This window comes from Oncorhynchus mykiss, chromosome 1 (genome assembly GCF_013265735.2).
Source record: "Oncorhynchus mykiss isolate Arlee chromosome 1, USDA_OmykA_1.1, whole genome shotgun sequence".
In the NCBI taxonomy this organism is placed as follows: Eukaryota; Metazoa; Chordata; class Actinopteri; order Salmoniformes; family Salmonidae; genus Oncorhynchus; species Oncorhynchus mykiss.
In genome coordinates this window covers 95700512-95720785 of record NC_048565.1, presented here as the reverse complement: position 1 = coordinate 95720785, position 20274 = coordinate 95700512, and the positions used below count along the sequence as shown (strand labels likewise).

Sequence of the window (20274 nt, the reverse complement as noted above, 5' to 3'; positions counted from 1 at the left end):
GGATAGATGAAGTGGACTGTAGGATAGCTTGGGGATAGATGAAGTGGACTGTAGGATAGCTTGGGGATAGATGAAGTGGACTGTAGGATAGCTTGGGGATAGATGAAGTGGACTGTAGGATAGCTTGGGGATAGATGATGTGGACTGTAGGATAGCTTGGGGATAGATGAAGTGGACTGTAGGATAGCTTGGGGATAGATGAAGTGGACTGTAGGATAGCTTGGGGATAGATGAAGTGGACTGTAGGATAGCTTGGGGATATATGAAGTGGACTGTAGGATAGCTTGGGGATAGATGAAGTGGACTGTAGGATAGCTTGGGGATAGATGAAGTGGACTGTAGGATAGCTTGGGGATAGATGATGTGGACTGTAGGATAGCTTGGGGATAGATGAAGTGGACTGTAGGATAGCTTGGGGATAGATGAAGTGGACTGTAGGATAGCTTGGGGATAGATGATGTGGACTGTAGGATAGCTTGGGGATAGACCAAATCAAATCAAATCAAATGTATTTATAAAGCCCTTCTTACATCAGCTGATATCTCAAAGTGCTGTACAGAAACCCAGCCTAAAACCCCAAACAGAAAGCAATGCAGAGGTCGAGACAGCAGGGTAGCATGTCTATAACACAATATTTCTCCTGACTGACTGTTTCTGCTGACTGTTCTCTGACTGTTCTCTGACTAACTGTTTCTGCTCTCTGACTTATTGTTTCCGACTAATTGACTGTTTCTCACTAATTGACTGTTTTCTGACTGACTGTTTCTGCTGACGAACTGTTTTTCACCTCTGTCTCTTTCAGCTGTTTACCTCTGCAAAAGAACAATGCAAAACAAAGCCCGCCTGGAGCTGGCTGACTACGAAGCTGTAAGCTCCCACCTCGTCCCTCCCTCCTCCTCCTCCCACCTCTTCCCTCCCTCCTCCTCCTCCTCCCACCTCTTCCCTCCCTCCCTCCCACCTCTTCCCTCCCTCCCCCCCACCTCTTCCCTCCCTCCCCCTCCCACCTCCACCTTCTCCCTCCACCCTCCTCCCACCTCTTCCCTCCCTCTCTTCACCTCCCCTTCCTCCTCCTCCCTCCACCTTTTCCCTCCTCCTCCTCTATTCTACTGTATCAGTGGTCTCTATCCGAGTGTAAAGAACAATCAACCAGTCCCACCATTCGATGGAGACAAGGCTGCTTAGTTTGGAAAGCAGTTAACTACGGTTTAAAATTCAAAACAACTGTATTTATCCCCTCAGAGGCATGTTTTATGTAAGAGGTAGTGAAACTATAAGACACTAGGTGTTTGTATGTCCCTGTGTGTTTCAGGAGAGCTTAGCCAGACTGCAGAGAGCGTTCGCCAGGAAATGGGAGTTTATATTTATGCAAGCTGAAGCACAAGCAAAGTAAGTATCTCCCCCAATCTAGCGTCTCAAATGGAACCCTATCCCCTACACAATGCACTGCTATGGGTGCTATTAGGGAATAGGGTTCCATTTGGGCTGCAAGCTCATGTTGAGCTGAATTGATGCATGCAGACTGACTGGTAAAACAGCCCTTTTCCCCAACAACACAGCCTGAAGGTCTCTGCCTCAATTTACTCACAGATGTGGAAAGAGAGGAGAGGGGAGGTGGGGAGAGGAGAGGAGAGGAGAGGAGAGGAGAGGAGAGGAGAGGAGAGGAGAGGAGAGGTTGGGGAGAGGAGAGGAGATGAGAGGAGATGAGAGGAGAGGAGAGGTGGGGAGAGGAGAGGAGGGGAGGGGAGAGGAGAGGAGAGGTGGGGAGAGGAGAGGAGAGGTGGGGAGAGGAGAGGTGGGGAGAGGACAGGAGAGGAAAGGAGAGGAGAGGGGAGGAGGGGAGAGGTGGGGAGAGGAGAGGTGGGGAGAGGAGGTGAGGGGAGAGGAGAGGTGGGGAGAGGAGAGGAGAGGTGGGGAGAGGAGAGGAGAGGTGGGGAGAGGTGGGGAGAGGTGGGGAGAGGAGAGGTGGGGAGAGGACAGGAGAGGAGAGGTGGGGAGAGGAGAGGTGGGGAGAGGACAGGAGAGGAGAGGTGGGGAGAGGAGAGGAGAGGTGGGGAGAGGAGTATACAGATGAAGGATCTTAATTTGAGCCCGTTTGCTACGCAGGAAACTTATTCTGCAGCAACAGGAAATATAAATTATTCTGTGGATTATAAATAATGAACATGTTTGCAAAGGTTGATACATGTTTTGTATCAAAAATCAAGTCTGAAATTTCTAAGTGAAAAATACAAACTTCAGAAGCCTTTTTAAACCTCAAATACACTACACATTTGACTTTTCCTACATTTCACGAAGGTTCATGTGCGACAGGGTGATCAAAAGAAGATTCTACATCTGTAACTAAATGAATGATGGGACGTCTGTGTTACAAGGTGTCCACCTCTATCCTTTAACACAGAGTTGACAAGAAGAGAGACAAAATTGAGAGGAAGATTCTGGACAGTCAAGAGAGAGCTTTCTGGGACGTACACAGACCAGTGGTAAGAATACAACCTTTCTGTTTCCCTGTCACCACAGACCATGTTTAGAGAGATACACTGTGTTGTGTTCAGAGTGATGCACTGTGTTGTGTTCAGAGTGATGCACTGTGTTGTGTTCAGAGTGATACACTGTGTTGTGTTCAGAGTGATGCACTGTGTTGTGTTCTGAGTGATACACTGTGTTGTGTTCAGAGTGATACACTGTGTTGTTCTCAGAGTGATGCACTGTGTTGTGTTCAGAGAGTGATACACTGTGTCGTGTTCAGAGAGTGATACACTGTGTTGTGTTCAGAGAGTGATACACTGTGTTGTGTTCAGAGTGATACACTGTGTTGTGTTCAGAGTGATACACTGTGTTGTGTTCAGAGAGTGATACACTGTGTTGTGTTCAGAGTGATGCACTGTGTTGTGTTCAGAGTGATGCACTGTGTTGTGTTCAGAGAGTGATACACTGTGTCGTGTTCAGAGAGTGATACACTGTGTTGTGTTCAGAGAGTGATACACTGTGTTGTGTTCAGAGAGTGATACACTGTGTTGTGTTCAGAGAGTGATACACTGTGTTGTGTTACACTGTGTTGCGTTCAGAGTGATACACTGTGTTGTGTTCAGAGAGTGTTACACTGTGTTGTGTTCAGAGTGATGCACTGTGTTGTGTTATACTGTGTTGCGTTCAGAGTGATACACTGTGTTGCGTTCAGAGTGATACACTGTGTTGTGTTCTGAGAGAGATATAGCAGTGATAGCATATAGCAGTGATAGCTAGGCAGTAGCATATAGCAGTGATAGCTAGGCAGTAGCATATAGCAGTGATAGCTAGGCAGTAGCATATATCAGTGAAAGCTAGGCAGCAGCATATAGCAGTGATAGCTAGGCAGTAGCATATATCAGTGATAGCTAGGCAGTAGCATATAGCAGTGATAGCTAGGCAGTAGCATATAGCAGTGATAGCCTGGCAGTAGCATATATCAGTGAAAGCTAGGCAGCAGCATATAGCAGTGATAGCCTGGCAGCAGCATATTGCAGTGATAGCTGGGCAGTAGCATATATGAGTGATAGCTAGGCAGCAGCATATAGCAGTGATAGCTAGGCAGTAGCATATAGCAGTGATAGCTAGGCCGTATCATATACCAGTGATAGCTAGGCAGTAGCATATAGCAGTGACAGCTAGGCAGTAGCATATAGCAGTGATAGCTAGGCCGTATCATATACCAGTGATAGCTAGGCAGTAGCATATAGCAGTGATAGCCTGGCAGCAGCATATAGCAGTGATAGCTAGGCACTAGCATATAGCAGTGATAGCTAGGCAGTAGCATATAGAGGTTAATAGCACTGGGCTAATAAGCAGAGCATGGCACACAACATAACCACTCTATGTACAGAGGCTAACCTAGCACACAGTAAGAACAGGGTCAACTAGCATGAGAAACAGTGGTAAGCTAGCATGCTAGTCTAGTAGGCCACAGGCTGTGGATTGTAGCACACGGTGTGTACAGTGGAGGGCTAGTAGGCCTCAGGCTATAGGCCAGCATGCAACATTAGCACTATGGTTAGCAGCTAATCGGTTGACATGCTATGGCTAACAATGCAACTAGGCGAACAGCAGCCATCTTAGTTGTGGCCAGGAAGTGACTGTGGATGTGATGACGTCCCTGGTCGGCCATACTTGTTGTGTAACAGCAACCATAACGGGCTGGTAGCCTACCTCAGCAGTAACCTATTGGACAATGGGGTCAGGCTGAGGCAGGGGATGGTAGCCTACCTCAGCAGTAACCTACTGGACAATGGTGTCGGGCTGAGGCACTGCATGGTAGCCTACCTCAGCAGTAACCACAGGGCAATGGGGTCGGGCTGAGGCAGAGCATGGTAGCCTACCTCAGCAGTTAAAAGCTACACACATGTGTTGTCTCTCCCAGGGCCAACGAGAGGCTTAGTTCAGGAGCTCAGATTTTTAACACCCTCTAATAACTGAGGAAGTAGCCTGAGTCTAGCCTGAAATACAGACCTGTTTTGTGTTAACATTCCACTCTGTGTACTCTGCGTCATACTGTATGTTTGGCATGACAAGGAGTGGAACGATAGCCCAAAACAGACTGCTACCCAGGCTAGCCTGACTCGCTAGTGGTGAAAGAATCAAAACAGTGTGAAACCAGGTATTTGGTGTTCTCCGTTCCAGTTTATTTAACAGGGTGGGCCGAATCTTAACACCCGTTGACAATATATCCTCCAAAACGCCGGCTTCTTGGCCATTATCACTTAAATGTTCACCAATCTGATTGAATAGTAGACAGTGGTATTAAGGGGCCAGATAAACCTTCCCAAGCATTTAACCACCTTTGGATGTGTTCAATGTCCTTTAGATCAGACAACGCTGCAGCCAGACAGAAACTAATTTCCCCATCACATCAAGTAAGGGGTTGTGTCCCAAATGGCACCCTATGGGCCCTGGTTAAAAGGGATCTATATAGGCAATAGGGTGCCATTTGTGACCCAAAGATGAATTCTCAGTATCTCCCATCTAACTCCCTGGACTGTTGGAGATGAGGACCGTTTGACTCCCTGGTGTTCAGTCAGTAGTGTTATTGGCCTAATGGGACGTACTGTTGGAGACGAGGACCATCTGACTCCCTGGTGTTCAGTCAGTGGTGTTATTGGCCTAATGGGACATACTGTTGGAGATGAGGACAGTCTTACTCCCTGGTGTTCAGTCAGTAGTGTTATTGGCCTAATGGGACGTACTGTTCTAGACGAGGACCGTCTGACTCCCTGGTGTTCAGTCAGTAGTGTTATTGGCCTAATGAGACATACTGTTGGAGACACACTACTGTAAGTGACTCTGAATAAGAGCGTTTGCTAAATGTGAAAATGTAGACATGTAAATGGGGTCGTTTCACCAATTCGGTGCCTTTTGAGAAGTGTAACTTGGTATTAAAAAAATGTTTGATTTTAACATTCTGTTATTAAAAAGCACATGTTCAACTTCATAAACTTCGTTTTAACCATCTCAAGATGTTAAATAAATAAAAATACGTACTATAACCCTGTTGACCGCAACAGGGTTGAGGATTTCACCTTAAATCTGCCATAAATTCCCTTGTGACAGGGGCAATGGAGGCTTGTTGGATGCAACAGGGAGTGGCAATTGAAAGCAAGCTTCACAAAAAAAGTTGAAATCATTACAATATTTCTAGCCTGTCCATCTATGGTGACAGAGTTGAATGTGTTGTGCTCGACCCGCTCAGCTTTCCACCACAAAACACCAGAAAATGTCCAAGATGTTTAGAACCAGCTCACCTGCCTTTACACACTGTGATTTGATGATTAGATGTTCATGGTTCTTTTTGAAAAAAAAAATGAAAAAATGATAGTTTAACCATATTAAAACGAGAGTTCAGTTCATGTAATATGAGGGACAGAAGTAAATTAGTCTCTAGTCACATGAAATAAATCATTTTCAGAAATGACTGTCAAAGCAGCAAAATGACTTTTTCTTTTTTTAATTTAACCTTTATGTAACCTGTCTAGGACTGGGGTTCCGCTAGCGGAAGGCTCCGCAACAGCCAGTGAAAGTGCAAGGCGCCAAATTCAAAACAACAAAAATCTCATAATTAAAATTCCTCAAGCATACAAGTATTTTACACCATTTTAAAGATACAATTATCGTTAATCCAGCCACAGTGTCTGATTTCAAAAAATGCTTTACAGTGAAAGCACCACAAACGATTATGTTAGGTCAGCACCAAGCAACAGAAAAACCCAGCCATTTTTCCAGCCAAGGAGAGGAGTCACAAAAAGCAGAAATAGAGATAAAATGAATCACTAACCTTTGATGATCTTCATCAGATGACACTCATAGGACTTCATGTTACACAATACATGTATGTTTTGTTTGATAAAGTTCATATTTATATAAAAAAATCTGAGTTTACATTTGCGCATTACGTTCAGTAGTTCTAAAACATGCAGTGATTGTGCAAAACCACATCAATTTACAGAAATACTCATAATACACATTGATAAAGATACGACTATTATACATGGAACTTTAGATACACTTCTCCTTAATGCAACCGCTGTGTCAGATTTCCAAAACACTTTACGGAGAAAGCAAACCATGCAATAATCTGAGTACAGCCTTTAGACAACAAATCAACCAAAAAGATACCCGCCAAATTGGGTAGTCAACATTACTCAGAAATAGCATTTTAAACATTCCCTTACCTTTGATGATCTTCATCAGAATGCACTCCCAGGAATCCCAGTTCCACCATAAATGTTTGATAAGTTCAATAATGTCCATCAGTTATGTCCAAATATCTTCATTTGTTAGGGCGTTTGGCAAACAAATCCAAAAGTGCGTTCAGGTCACGCTGAATGTCGGATGAAAAGTTCAAAAGGTCCCGTTACAGCCTGTAGAAACATGCCAACCTAAGTATGGAATCAATCTTTAGGATGTTTTTAACATAACACTTCATTAATGTTCCAACCGGACAATTCCTTTGTCTGTCAAATGAAGTGCAATGTTGCTACCTTTCCCGTGAGCGCGCCAGACCGAGTCTGTGGCACTCTGCCATACCACTCACTTAAAGAGCTCTCATGAGCACCTCCTTTAGAGTAGAATCTTCAAAACAGGTTCTAAATACTGTTGACATCTAGTGGAAGCCTTGGGAAGTGAAACATAACTAATATAGCCCTGTATCTTCAATGGGGGCTGAGTTGAAAAACTACGAACCTCAGATTTCCCACTTCCTGGTTGGATTATTTCTCAGGTTTTTGCCTGCCATATGAGTTATGTTAAACTCACAGACATCATTCAGAATGTTTTCTATCCAAATTTGCTAATGATATGCATATTTTAGCTTTTACGGCTGAGTTGCAGGCAGCTTAATTTGGGCACGTTTTTCATCCAAGCTACCCAATACTGCCCCCTACCCCAAAGAAGTTTTAACTAGGCAAGTCAGTTAAGAACAAATTCTTATTTACAATGATGGCTAAACAATGAACCCCGGCTAAACCCTAACCCGGACGACGCTGGGGCTTGTGCGAAGCCCTATTGGTGGAGAACTTGGAGAAATGTTGAGATGAAGTGGTTCAAACCTTCCTAGAGGTCACAGAGGAACATGTCAAAATTATGGATTCTCCATGTGATCCATATTAAAACCCCTTAAACTCGAAATCCCGTTCGAATCCCGTTACCAGGATAGATTTGACAACATCCGCTGAAATTGCAGTGCTCCAAATTCAAACTACAGAAATATAAATATTTAACATTCATATAAATACAAGTGTAATACATCAAAATAAAGCTTAACTTCTGGTTAATCCAGCCGCTGTGTCAGATTTAAATAATAATTTACGGCGAAAGCACACCATGCAATTATCTGAGGACAGCGCCCAGAAAACAACAACATTAAAACCATTTTGCAACCAGGCAGGTGCGACACGAAAGTCAGAAATAGCGATATAATAAATGCCTTACCTTTGAAGATCTTCATATTTTTGCAAATGTCTCAGTGACAGAATGAATGGTTGTTTTGTTCTATAAAGTCCTTCTTTATATCCCCAAAATGTCAATTTATTTTGGCTCTTTTGATTCAGAAATACACCGGTTCAAACATGACTACTAAGTATCTAATAGGTTACCTGTAAACTTGGTCCAAACATTTCAAACAACGTTTCTAATCAATCCTCAGTCAATCCTAAAATGTAAATAATCGATCAAATTTAATACGGAAAAACAGTTTCCAATACCGAAGAAAAACACCACGGAGCTTGAACTCCTCACGCGCAGCAAAAGACGAGTGACCTGCTGAGTGAAAAGAATAGAAAGAATAGGACTACTTCTTCATTTCTCAAAAGAAAAACATCAAACCATTTCTAAAAGACTGTTGACATCTAGTGGAAGCCATAGGAACTGCAATATGGGCCCTAATAAATCAGGTTTCCCATAGAAAACCATTGGAAAACACAATGACCTCAAAAAATAATTTCCCTGGATGGGTTGTGCTCAGGGTTTTGCCTGCCATATCAGTTCTGTTATACTCACAGACATTATGTTAACAGTTTTAGAAACTTTAATGTTTTCTGTCCAATACTATCATGCATATGCAAATCTTAGATTCGGGGCCTGAGTAACAGGCAGTTTACTTTGGGCACGCTTTTCATCCGGACGTGAAAATACTGCCCCCTAGGCTAAAGAGGTTTTAAAGGGCAATTTAATATAACAGGCTTTTAAAATTGAATCTTTTTGCCAAATTTTTACTTAAAATATCAAAGGGCACTTTTCGTGGATTGACCCAAATGTATCATTGTTTAACCTTGTTCCACAGCCTGGAGAAGACCTAAAACCTCTTAGGGATCGCAAACTGCCAGAGTAACACCTGTCGACAACATCTGGTGAAATTGCAGGGCGCCAAATTCAATGACAAAATCGCAATATTAAACATTCATGAAAATACAAGTGTCATTATTAACATTATTTAAAAGCTTAACGTCTTGCTAATCCAACCGCGTTGTCAGATTTCAAAAAGGCTTTACGGCAAAAGCCTACCTTTCCTGATGAGCACACCTTGGGAAAAACGACCACTTTTTAAGTTTTTCATGAAACAAGCCTGAATCCCTGTATAAAGACTGTTGATCTTGTGGAATTTTCCAGATGGATTTTCACCTGCCATATCAGTTCTGTTATACTCACAGACATTTTTTTAACAGTTTTAGAAACTGTTTTCTATCCAATGGGCTGAATAACAGGCAGTTTACTTTGGGCACGTCAGTCAGCCGGAAATTCAGGATACTGCCCCCTAGCCTTAAGAAGTTCTGGAAATGTGTAAATGTGTCCTTGTTCCACAGTCTGGAGAAGACTGATGTAAATGTGTCCTTGTTTCTCTATACAGTCTGGAGAAGACTGATGTAAATGTGTCCTTGTTTCTCTATACAGCCTGGAGAAGACTGATGGAAATGTGTCCTTGTTCCACAGCCTGGAGAAGATTGATGGAAATGTGTCCTTGTTCCACAGTCTGGAGAAGACTGATGGAAATGTGTCCTTGTTCCACAGTCTGGAGAAGACTGATGGAAATGTGTCCTTGTTTCTCTATACAGCCTGGAGAAGACTGATGGAAATGTGTCCTTGTTTCTCTATACAGCCTAGAGAAGACTGATGGAAATGTGTCCTTGTTTCTCTATACAGCCTGGAGAAGACTGATGGAAATGTGTCCTTGTTTCTCTATACAGCCTGGAGAAGACTGATGGAAATGTGTCCTTGTTTCTCTATACAGCCTGGAGAAGACTGATGGAAATGTGTCCTTGTTTCTCTATACAGTCTGGAGAATACTGATGTAAATGTGTCCTTGTTTCTCTATACAGCCTGGAGAAGACTGATGTAAATGTGTCCTTGTTCCACAGCCTGGAGAAGACTGATGTAAATGTGTCCTTGTTCCTCTATACAGCCTGGAGAAGACTGATGTAAATGTGTCCTTGTTTCTCTATACAGTCTGGAGAAGACTGATGTAAATGTGTCCTTGTTCCACAGCCTGGAGAAGACTGATGTAAATGTGTCCTTGTTTCTCTATACAGCCTGGAGAAGACTGATGTAAATGTGTCCTTGTTCCACAGCCTGGAGAAGACTGATGTAAATGTGTCCTTGTTCCTCTATACAGCCTGGAGAAGACTGATGGAAATGTGTCCTTGTTTCTCTATACAGTCTGGAGAAGACTGATGTAAATGTGTCCTTGTTCCACAGCCTGGAGAAGACTGATGTAAATGTGTCCTTGTTTCTCTATACAGCCTGGAGAAGACTGATGTAAATGTGTCCTTGTTCCACAGCCTGGAGAAGACTGATGTAAATGTGTCCTTGTTCCTCTATACAGCCTGGAGAAGACTGATGGAAATGTGTCCTTGTTCCTCTATACAGCCTGGAGAAGACTGATGGAAATGTGTCCTTGTTCCTCTATACAGCCTGGAGAAGACTGATGGAAATGTGTCCTTGTTCCACAGTCTGGAGAAGACTGATGTAAATGTGTCCTTGTTTCTCTATACAGCCTGGAGAAGACTGATGTAAATGTGTCCTTGTTCCACAGTCTGGAGAAGACTGATGTAAATGTGTCCTTGTTCCTCTATACAGTCTGGAGAAGACTGATGTAAATGTGTCCTTGTTCCTCTATACAGCCTGGAGAAGACTGATGTAAATGTGTCTTTGTTCCTCTATACAGTCTGGAGAAGACTGATGTAAATGTGTCCTTGTTCCACAGTCTGGAGAAGACTGATGTAAATGTGTCCTTGTTCCACAGTCTGGAGAAGACTGATGTAAATGTGTCCTTGTTTCTCTATACAGTCTGGAGAAGACTGATGTAAATGTGTCCTTGTTCCACAGTCTGGAGAAGACTGATGTAAATGTGTCCTTGTTCCACAGTCTGGAGAAGACTGATGTAAATGTGTCCTTGTTTCTCTATACAGTCTGGAGAAGACTGATGGAAATGTGTCCTTGTTCCACAGTCTGGAGAAGACTGATGTAAATGGGTCCTTGTTCCACAGTCTGGAGAAGACTGATGTAAATGTGTCCTTGTTCCACAGTCTGGAGAAGACTGATGGAAATGTGTCCTTGTTTCTCTATACAGTCTGTAGAAGACTGATGGAAATGTGTCCTTGTTTCTCTATACAGCCTGGAGAAGACTGATGGAAATGTGTCCTGGTTCCACAGCCTGGAGAAGACTGATGGAAATGTGTCCTTGTTCCACAGCCTGGAGGAGACTGATGGAAATGTGTACTTGTTTCTCTATACAGCCTGGAGAAGACTGGTGTAAATGTGTCCTTGTTTCTCTATACAGCCTGGATGTGTGAACACAACAGAAGCCGACATCAAGAAATCCTCGAGGATGAAGCAGCCTCATAAAACAAGAAAGGTATGGATTGTCATATGTACTGTAATGTGAACTGTAAAATCTACTGTAAAATCTACTGCAAAATCTACTGTAATACAGTACTGCCGATTTTACAGGTTTTCCTACTTACAAAACATGTAATTTTTTATCATAGGTACACTTCAACTGTGAGAGACGGAATCTAAAACAAAAATCCAGAAAATCACATTGTGTGATTTTTAAGTAATTAATTTGCATTTTATTGCATGACATAAGTATTTGATACATCAGAAAGCAGAACTTAATAGTTGGTACAGAAACCTTTGTTTGCAATTACAGAGATCATATGTTTCCTGTAGTTCTTCACCAGGTTTGCACACACTGCAGCAGGGATTTTGGCCCACTCCTCCATACAGACCTTCTCCAGAAGGGGCTGTCGCTGGGCAATACGGACTTTCAGCTCCCTCCAAAGATTTTCTATTGGGTTCAGGTCTGGAGACTGGCTAGGCCACTCCAGGACCTTGAGATGCTTCTTACGGGGCCACTCCTTAGTTGCCCCGGCTGTGTGTTTCGGGTTGTTGTCATGCTGGAAAACCCAGCCACAACCCATCATCAATGCTCTTACTGAGGGAAGGAGGTTGTTGGCCAAGATCTCGCGATACATGGCCCCATCCATCCTCCCCTCAATACGGTGCAGTCGTCCTGTCCCCTTTGCAGAAAAGCATCCACAACGAATGATGATGTTGATGTTTCCACCTCCATGCTTCACGGTTGGGATGGTGTTCTTGGGGTTGTACTCATCCTTCTTCTTCCTCCAAACACGGCTAGTGGAGTTTAGACCAAAAAGCTCTATTTTTGTCTACATGACCTTCTCCCATTCCTCCTCTGGATCATCCAGACAGATTGAGCTCTAGAGAAAACAACTGACAGGGTTTTTAAACTAAGGGAAAGGGAATGTGATTGGGTAAGGGAAACAGGAGGTGTGTCTTCTGATTGATGATTGATTGGTGACTGATTGGGTAATGATGTTTGTCACCTGTGACGGGACAAGGAGAGAAAAGAAACACACACAGGATACCCGTATCCGTAACAACGATGTTTCTATCCAGTCTGTGTACGGCCTCCAGAATGACATCCGGAGCCACAGCCCCGCCCACGCCCCCGCTCCAGAGGTCAAAGAGCCCACAGAGGAGGAGATGCGTCACCAGGTAATGTCATCAATTCAAGGGCAAATTACAAAAGAGGGTTCTTCCAGAGCGGATGTCAACAAATATCCATCAAACTACAATGACATGTCAGTGTTTTATGGTAGAATGGGCCATTTAAAAATAACAGAATGGTCGTTATCTTGACTATATCATGTTATCTGACATATTGATCGTTAGCTTGACTATTGTGTTATCTGACATTTTGATCGTTAGCTTGACTATTGTGTTATCTGACATATTGATCGTTAGCTTGACTCTATTGTGTTATCTGACATATTGATTGTTATCTTGACTGGTTATCTGACAGAGCAGCATGCCTTCACATTGGCACCTTCTCCTTTCAGATTCAACACTGGCAAGCCCAACTAGACAGGCATCGGTTAAACATGTCCAAAGTGGCAGAAAGGTAGGCTGTTTCCTTGTAATGCAACACACACACACACACACACACACACACAGAGACACACACACACACACACACACACACACACACACACACACAGACACAGACACACACACAGACACACACACACAGACACACACACACAGAGACACACACACACACACACACACACAGACACAGACACAGACACACACACACACACACACACACAGACACACACACACACACACACAGACACAGACACACACACACACACACAGACACACACACACACACACAGACACACAGACACAGACACACACAAACACACACACACACACTGTGAAAACAGACTGGTAGTCAAGGCTGTTATTGGAGTACTGTCTGAAAACAGACTGGTAGTCAAGGCTGTTATTGGAATACTGTCTGAAAACAGACTGGTAGTCAAGGCTGTTATTGGAGTAGTCAAGGCTGTTATTGGAGTAGTCAAGGCTGTTATTGGAGTAGTCAGGGCTGTTATTGGAGTACTGTCTGAAAACAGACTGGTAGACAAGGCTGTTATTGGAGTACTGTCTGAAAACAGACTGGTAGTCAAGGCTGTTATTGGAATACTGTCTGAAAACAGACTGGTAGTCAAGGCTGTTATTGGAGTAGTCAAGGCTGTTATTGGAGTAGTCAAGGCTGTTATTGGAATACTGTCTGAAAACAGACTGGTAGTCAAGGCTGTTATTGGAGTAGTCAGGGCTGTTATTGGAGTACTGTCTGAAAACAGACTGGTAGTCAAGGCTGTTATTGGAGTAGTCAGGGCTGTTATTGGAGTAGTCAGGGCTGTTATTGGAGTAGTCAGGGCTGTTATTGGAGTAGTCAAGGCTGTTATTGGAGTAGTCAGGGCTGTTATTGGAGTAGTCAAGGCTGTTATTGGAGTAGTCAAGGCTGTTATTGGAGTAGTCAAGGCTGTTATTAGAGTAGTCAAGGCTGTTATTGGAATACTGTCTGAAAACAGACTGGTAGTCAGGGCTGTTATTGGAGTAGTCAAGGCTGTTATTGGAGTAGTCAGGGCTGTTATTGGAGTAGACAAGGCTGTTATTGGAGTAGACAAGGCTGTTATTGGAGTATGTATTGTCAGTGTGATTGGTGTGTGTATTGTCAGTGTGATTGGTGTACGTATTGTCAGTGTGATTGGTGTACGTATTGTCAGTGTGATTGGTGTATGTATTGTCAGTGTGATTGGTGTACGTATTGTCAGTGTGATTGGTGTATGTATTGTCAGTGTGATTGGTGTATGTATTGTCAGTGATCAGTGTGATTGGTGTACGTATTGTCAGTGTGATTGGTGTACGTATTGTCAGTGTGATTGGTGTATGTATTGTCAGTGTGATTGGTGTACGTATTGTCAGTGTGATTGGTGTATGTATTGTCAGTGTGATTGGTGTATGTATTGTCAGTGATCAGTGTGATTGGTGTACGTATTGTCAGTGTGATTGGTGTACGTATTGTCAGTGTGATTGGTGTACGTATTGTCAGTGTGATTGGTGTACGTATTGTCAGTGTGATTGGTGTACGTATTGTCAGTGTGATTGGTGTACGTATTGTCAGTGTGATTGGTATACGTATTGTCAGTCAGCAGTGTGATTGGTGTATTTATTGTCAGTGATCAGTGTGATTGGTGTACATATTGTCAGTGAGCAGTGTGATTGGTGTACATATTGTCAGTGAGCAGTGTGATTGGTGTACTCCCTATGCAGCTTGCTGAGCTACACAGAGCAGTATGTGGAGTATGACCCCTTCTTCACCTCCCCGGAGACCTCCAACCCCTGGATCTCTGATGACATCACCATCTGGGAACTGGAGACCAGGTGGGTTCACCCTCAGTCTGTCCTTCTCTCTCTCTGTCAGAGTTACTGGAGACCAGGTGGGTTCACCCTCAGTCTGTCCTTCTCTCTCTCTCTCTCTCTCTCTCTCTCTCTCTGTATGTCAGAGTTACTGGAGAACAGGTGGGTTCACCCTCAGTCTGTCCTTCTCTCTCTCTGGCAGAGTTACTGGAGACCAGGTGGGTTCACCCTCAGTCTGTCCTTCTCTCTCTCTCTCTCTGTCTGTCAGAGTTACTGGAGACCAGGTGGGATCACCCTCAGTCTGTCCTTCTCTCTCTGTGTCAGAGTTACTGGAGACCAGGTGGGTTCACCCTCAGTCTGTCCTTCTCTCTCTCTCTCTGTGTCAGAGTTACTGGAGACCAGGTGGGTTCACCCTCAGTCTGTCCTTCTCTCTATCTGTCAGAGTTACTGGAGACCAGGTGGGTTCACCGTCAGTCTGTCCTTCTCTCTCTGTCAGAGTTACTGGAGACCAGGTGGGTTCACCCTCAGTCTGTCCTTCTCTCTCTCTCTCTGTCAGAGTTACTGGAGACCAGGTGGGTTCACCCTCAGTCTGTCCTTCTCTCTCTCTGTCAGAGTTACTGGAGACCAGGTAGGTTCACCCTCAGTCTGTCCCTCTCTCTCTCTGTCAGAGTTACTGGAGACCAGGTGGGTTCACCCTCAGTCTGTCCTTCTCTCTCTCTGTCAGAGTTACTGGAGACCAGGTGGTTTTACCCTCAGTCTGTCCTTCTCTCTCTCTCTCTCTGTCAGAGTTACTGCAGACCAGGTTGGTTCACCCTCAGTCTGTCCTTCTCTCTCTCAATTCAATTCAATTCAAGGGCTTTATTGGCATGGGAAACATGTGTTAACATTGCCAAAGCAAGAGAGGTAGATAAAATATAAAGTGAAATAAACAATAAAAATTAACAGTAAACATTACACATACAGAAGTTTCAAAACAATAAAGACATTACAAATGTCATATTATATATACAGTGTTTTAACAATGTACAAATGGTGAAGGACACAAGATAAAATAAATAAATATGGGTTGTATTTACAGTGGTGTTTGTTCTTCACTGGTTGCCCTTTTCTCGTGGCAACAGGTCACAAATCTTGCTGCTGTGATGGCACACTGTGGAATTTCACCCAATAGATATGGGAGTTTTTCAAAATTGGATTTGTTTTCGAATTCTTTGTGTATCTGTGTAATCTGAGGGAAATATGTTTCTCTAATATGGTCATACATTGGGCAGGAGGTTAGGAATTGCAGCTCAGTTTCCACCTCATTTTGTGGACAGTGTGCACAGGTGGGTTCACCCTCAGTCTGTCAGAGTGAGTGAGTGAGTGAGTGAGTGAGTGAGTGAGTGAGTGAGTGAGTGAGTGAGTCTCTCTCTCTCTCTCTCTCTCTCTCTCTCTCTCTCTATCTCTCTCTCTCTCACTCTCACTCTCACTCTCACTGGAGACCAGGTGGGTTTAACCTCAGTCTATCCTTCTCTCTCTTGGTCAGAGTTACAATAACAAATGTGTGTCTTCCCAAACCAACGTGGACATTGTGGTTGTCACTGATTCTGAGAAGAGGCCCAGCAGTCTGTGTTGTTATTAAGTAGTGAGTGGCTGTCCAGGCTAGGGAGGGTACTGAGAAGAGGCCCAGCAGTCAGTACAGTCTGTGTTGTTATTAAGTAGTGAGTGGCTGGCCAGACTAGGGAAGGTACTGAGAAGAGGCCCAGCAGTCAGTACAGTCTGTGTTGTTATTAAGTAGTGAGTGGCTAGCCAAGCTAGGGAAGGTATTGAGAAGAGGCCCAGCAGTCTGTGTTGTTATTAAGTAGTGGGTGGCTGGCCAGGCTAGGGAAGGTACTGAGAAGAGGCCCAGCAGTCAGTACAGTCTGTGTTGTTATTAAGTAGTGAGTGGCTGGCCAGGCTAGGGAAGGTACTGAGAAGAGGCCCAGCAGTCTGTGTTGTTATTAAGTAGTGAGTGGCTAGCCAGGCTAGGGAAGGTACTGAGAAGAGGCCCAGCAGTATGTGTTGTTATTAAGTAGTGAGTGGCTAGCCAGGCTAGGGAAGGTACTGAGAAGTGTCCCAGCAGTCTGTGTTGTTATTAAGTAGTGAGTGACTGGCCAGGCTAGGGAGGGTACTGAGAAGAGGCCCAGCAGTCAGAACGGTCTGTGTTGTTACTAAGTAGTAAGTGGCTAGCCAGGCTAGGGAAGGTACTGAGAAGAGGCCCAGCAGTCTGTGTTGTTATTAAGTAGTGAGTGGCTGGCCAGGCTAGGGAAGGTACTGAGAAGTGGCCCAGCAGTCAGGACGGTCTGTGTTGTTTTTAAGTAGTGAGTGGCTGGCCAGGCTAGGGAAGGTACTGAGAAGAGGCCCAGCAGTCAGTACAGTCTGTGTTGTTATTAAGTAGTGAGTGGCTGGCCAGGCTAGGGAAGGTACTGAGAAGAGGCCCAGCAGTCTGTGTTGTTATTAAGTAGTGAGTGGCTAGCCAGGCTAGGGAAGGTACTGAGAAGAGGCCCAGCAGTCTGTGTTGTTATTAAGTAGTGAGTGGCTGGCCAGGCTAGGGAAGGTACTGAGAAGTGTCCCAGCAGTCTGTGTTGTTATTAAGTAGTGAGTGACTGGCCAGGCTAGGGAGGGTACTGAGAAGAGGCCCAGCAGTCAGGACGGTCTGTGTTGTTACTAAGTAGTGAGTGGCTAGCCAGGCTAGGGAAGGTACTGAGAAGAGGCCCAGCAGTCTGTGTTGTTATTAAGTAGTGAGTGGCTGGCCAGGCTAGGGAAGGTACTGAGAAGTGGCCCAGCAGTCAGGACGGTCTGTGTTGTTATTAAGTAGTGAGTGGCTGGCCAGGCTAGGGAAGGTACTGAGAAGAGGCCCAGCAGTCAGTACAGTCTGTGTTGTTATTAAGTAGTGAGTGGCTGGCCAGGCTAGGGAAGGTACTGAGAAGAGGCCCAGCAGTCTGTGTTGTTATTAAGTAGTGAGTGACTAGCCAGGCTAGGGAAGGTACTGAGAAGAGGCCCAGCAGTATGTGTTGTTATTAAGTAGTGAGTGGCTGGCCAGGCTAGGGAAGGTACTGAGAAGTGTCCCAGCAGTCTGTGTTGTTATTAAGTAGTGAGTGACTGGCCAGGCTAGGGAGGGTACTGAGAAGAGGCCCAGCAGTCAGGACGGTCTGTGTTGTTACTAAGTAGTAAGTGGCTAGCCAGGCTAGGGAAGGTACTGAGAAGAGGCCCAGCAGTCTGTGTTGTTATTAAGTAGTGAGTGGCTGGCCAGGCTAGGGAAGGTATTGAGAAGTGGCCCAGCAGTCAGGACGGTCTGTGTTGTTATTAAGTAGTGAGTGGCTGGCCAGGCTAGGGAAGGTACTGAGAAGAGGCCCAGCAGTCAGTACAGTCTGTGTTGTTATTAAGTAGTGAGTGGCTGGCCAGGCTAGGGAAGGTACTGAGAAGAGGCCCAGCAGTCTGTGTTGTTATTAAGTAGTGAGTGGCTAGCCAGGCTAGGGAAGGTACTGAGAAGAGGCCCAGCAGTCTGTGTTGTTATTAAGTAGTGAGTGGCTGGCCAGGCTAGGGAAGGTACTGAGAAGTGTCCCAGCAGTCTGTGTTGTTATTAAGTAGTGGGTGACTGGCCAGGCTAGGGAGGGTACTGAGAAGAGGCCCAGCAGTCAGGACGGTCTGTGTTGTTACTAAGTAGTGAGTGGCTAGCCAGGCTAGGGAAGGTACTGAGAAGAGGCCCAGCAGTCTGTGTTGTTATTAAGTAGTGAGTGGCTGGCCAGGCTAGGGAAGGTACTGAGAAGTGGCCCAGCAGTCAGGACGGTCTGTGTTGTTATTAAGTAGTGAGTGGCTGGCCAGGCTAGGGAAGGTACTGAGAAGAGGCCCAGCAGTCAGTACAGTCTGTGTTGTTATTAAGTAGTGAGTGGCTGGCCAGGCTAGGGAAAGTACTGAGAAGAGGCCCAGCAGTCTGTGTTGTTATTAAGTAGTGAGTGGCTAGCCAGGCTAGGGAAGGTACTGAGAAGAGGCCCAGCAGTCTGTGTTGTTATTAAGTAGTGAGTGGCTGGCCAGGCTAGGGAAGGTACTGAGAAGAGGCCCAGCAGTCAGGACGGTCTGTGTTGTTATTATGTAGTGAGTGGCTGGCCAGGCTAGGGAAGGTACTGAGAAGTGGCCCAGCAGTCAGTACAGTCTGTGTTGTATTCAATGAATAAACAACCTTTCAAATATCTTCTTTGAGTGTAGAGCCTCTCGCAACACAAGTTGTTTCAAGAACCAATCTCTCTCTATGGTAAGGAGCCTGTAGTGGGGCGGCAGCATAGCCTAGTGGTTAGAGCGTTGGGCCAGTGACCAGCAGGTAGCCTAGTGGTTAGAGCGTTGGGCCAGTGACCAGCAGGTAGCCTAGTGGTTAGAGCGTTGGGCCAGTGACCAGCAGGTAGCCTAGTGGTTAGAGCGTTGGGCCAGTGACCAGCAGGTAGCCTAGTGGTTAGAGCGTTGGGCCAGTGACCAGCAGGTAGCCTAGTGGTTAGAGCGTTGGGCCAGTAACCAGCAGGTAGCCTAGTGGTTAGAGTGTTAGACTAGTAATCAAAAGGTTGCAAGATCGAATCCCCGAGCTGACAAGGTCAAATCTGTCGTCTGCCACTGAACAAGGCAGTTAACCCACTGTTCCTAGGCTGTCATTGAAAATAAGAATGTGTTCTTAACTTAAATAAAGGTCAAATTAAAAAAATATCTGTCTCTGTAGTAAGGAGCCGGGCCAGCTGAGAGTGAAGAGGTGGGGCTTTGGGATTAACGAGGTGTTGAAGGATCCTGTTGGGAGAGAACAGTTCCTCAAGTTCCTGGAGTCAGAGTTCAGCTCAGAGAACCTCAGGTATGTCTACTGTTCTTTACTCTGTATTATACTCTACTCTAGTACTCTACGGTACTTTACTGTAGTCTAGTAGTCTAGTACTCTACTCTAGTACTCTACTCTAGTACTCTAGTCTAGTATAGTACTCTACTATGGAATATAAACACGTGTTTCAACTGGCCTGTAGTAGAATTTAATTTGCTCTCTGGCTCCCTCTGCTTGACATAATTCCCAATGCTGCTACAGGACTGTAGACATACTGGAAGAGCTTCCTGTCAGATTACTGTAGTTTGGAGCGTATAGATGTAGACATACTGGAAGAGCTTCCTGTCAGATTACTGTAGTTTGGAGCGTATAGATGTTGACATGCTGGAAGAGCTTCCTGTCAGGTTACTGTAGTTTGGAGCGTATAGATGTAGACATACTGGAAGAGCTTCCTGTCAGATTACTGTAGTTTGGAGCGTATAGATGTAGACATACTGGAAAAGCTTCCCGTCAGATTACTGTAGTTTGGAGCGTATAGATGTTGACATGCTGGAAGAGCTTCCTGTTAGATTACTGTAGTTTGGAGCGTATAGATGTAGACATGCTGGAAGAGCTTCCTGTCAGATTACTGTAGTTTGGAGCGTATAGATGTTGACACGCTGGAAGAGCTTCCTGTCAGATTACTGTAGTTTGGAGCGTGAACTGTG

The 20274-nt window shown here is 44.8% G+C and overlaps 1 protein-coding gene across 3 annotated transcripts in view; it reads left to right on the top strand.

Annotated features, from left to right (window-relative positions):
• The first annotated feature begins 783 nt into the window (after positions 1-783).
• LOC110514271 (regulator of G-protein signaling 7-like) overlaps positions 784-20274 on the top strand; it is a 30288-nt gene continuing 10797 nt past the window's right edge. For all 3 annotated transcript variants that reach the window (XR_005053436.1, XM_036989249.1, XM_036989242.1), the window contains exons 1-8: positions 784-867; positions 1310-1386; positions 2399-2480; positions 11300-11374; positions 12442-12540; positions 12885-12946; positions 14668-14778; positions 19478-19603. Coding sequence is in view for 2 of the 3 variants with exons in the window: in XM_036989249.1 (XP_036845144.1) it covers positions 826-867; positions 1310-1386; positions 2399-2480; positions 11300-11374; positions 12442-12540; positions 12885-12946; positions 14668-14778; positions 19478-19603 (674 nt within the window). In the remaining variant the exon portion in view is untranslated. The remainder of the gene's footprint in view (positions 868-1309; positions 1387-2398; positions 2481-11299; positions 11375-12441; positions 12541-12884; positions 12947-14667; positions 14779-19477; positions 19604-20274) is intronic.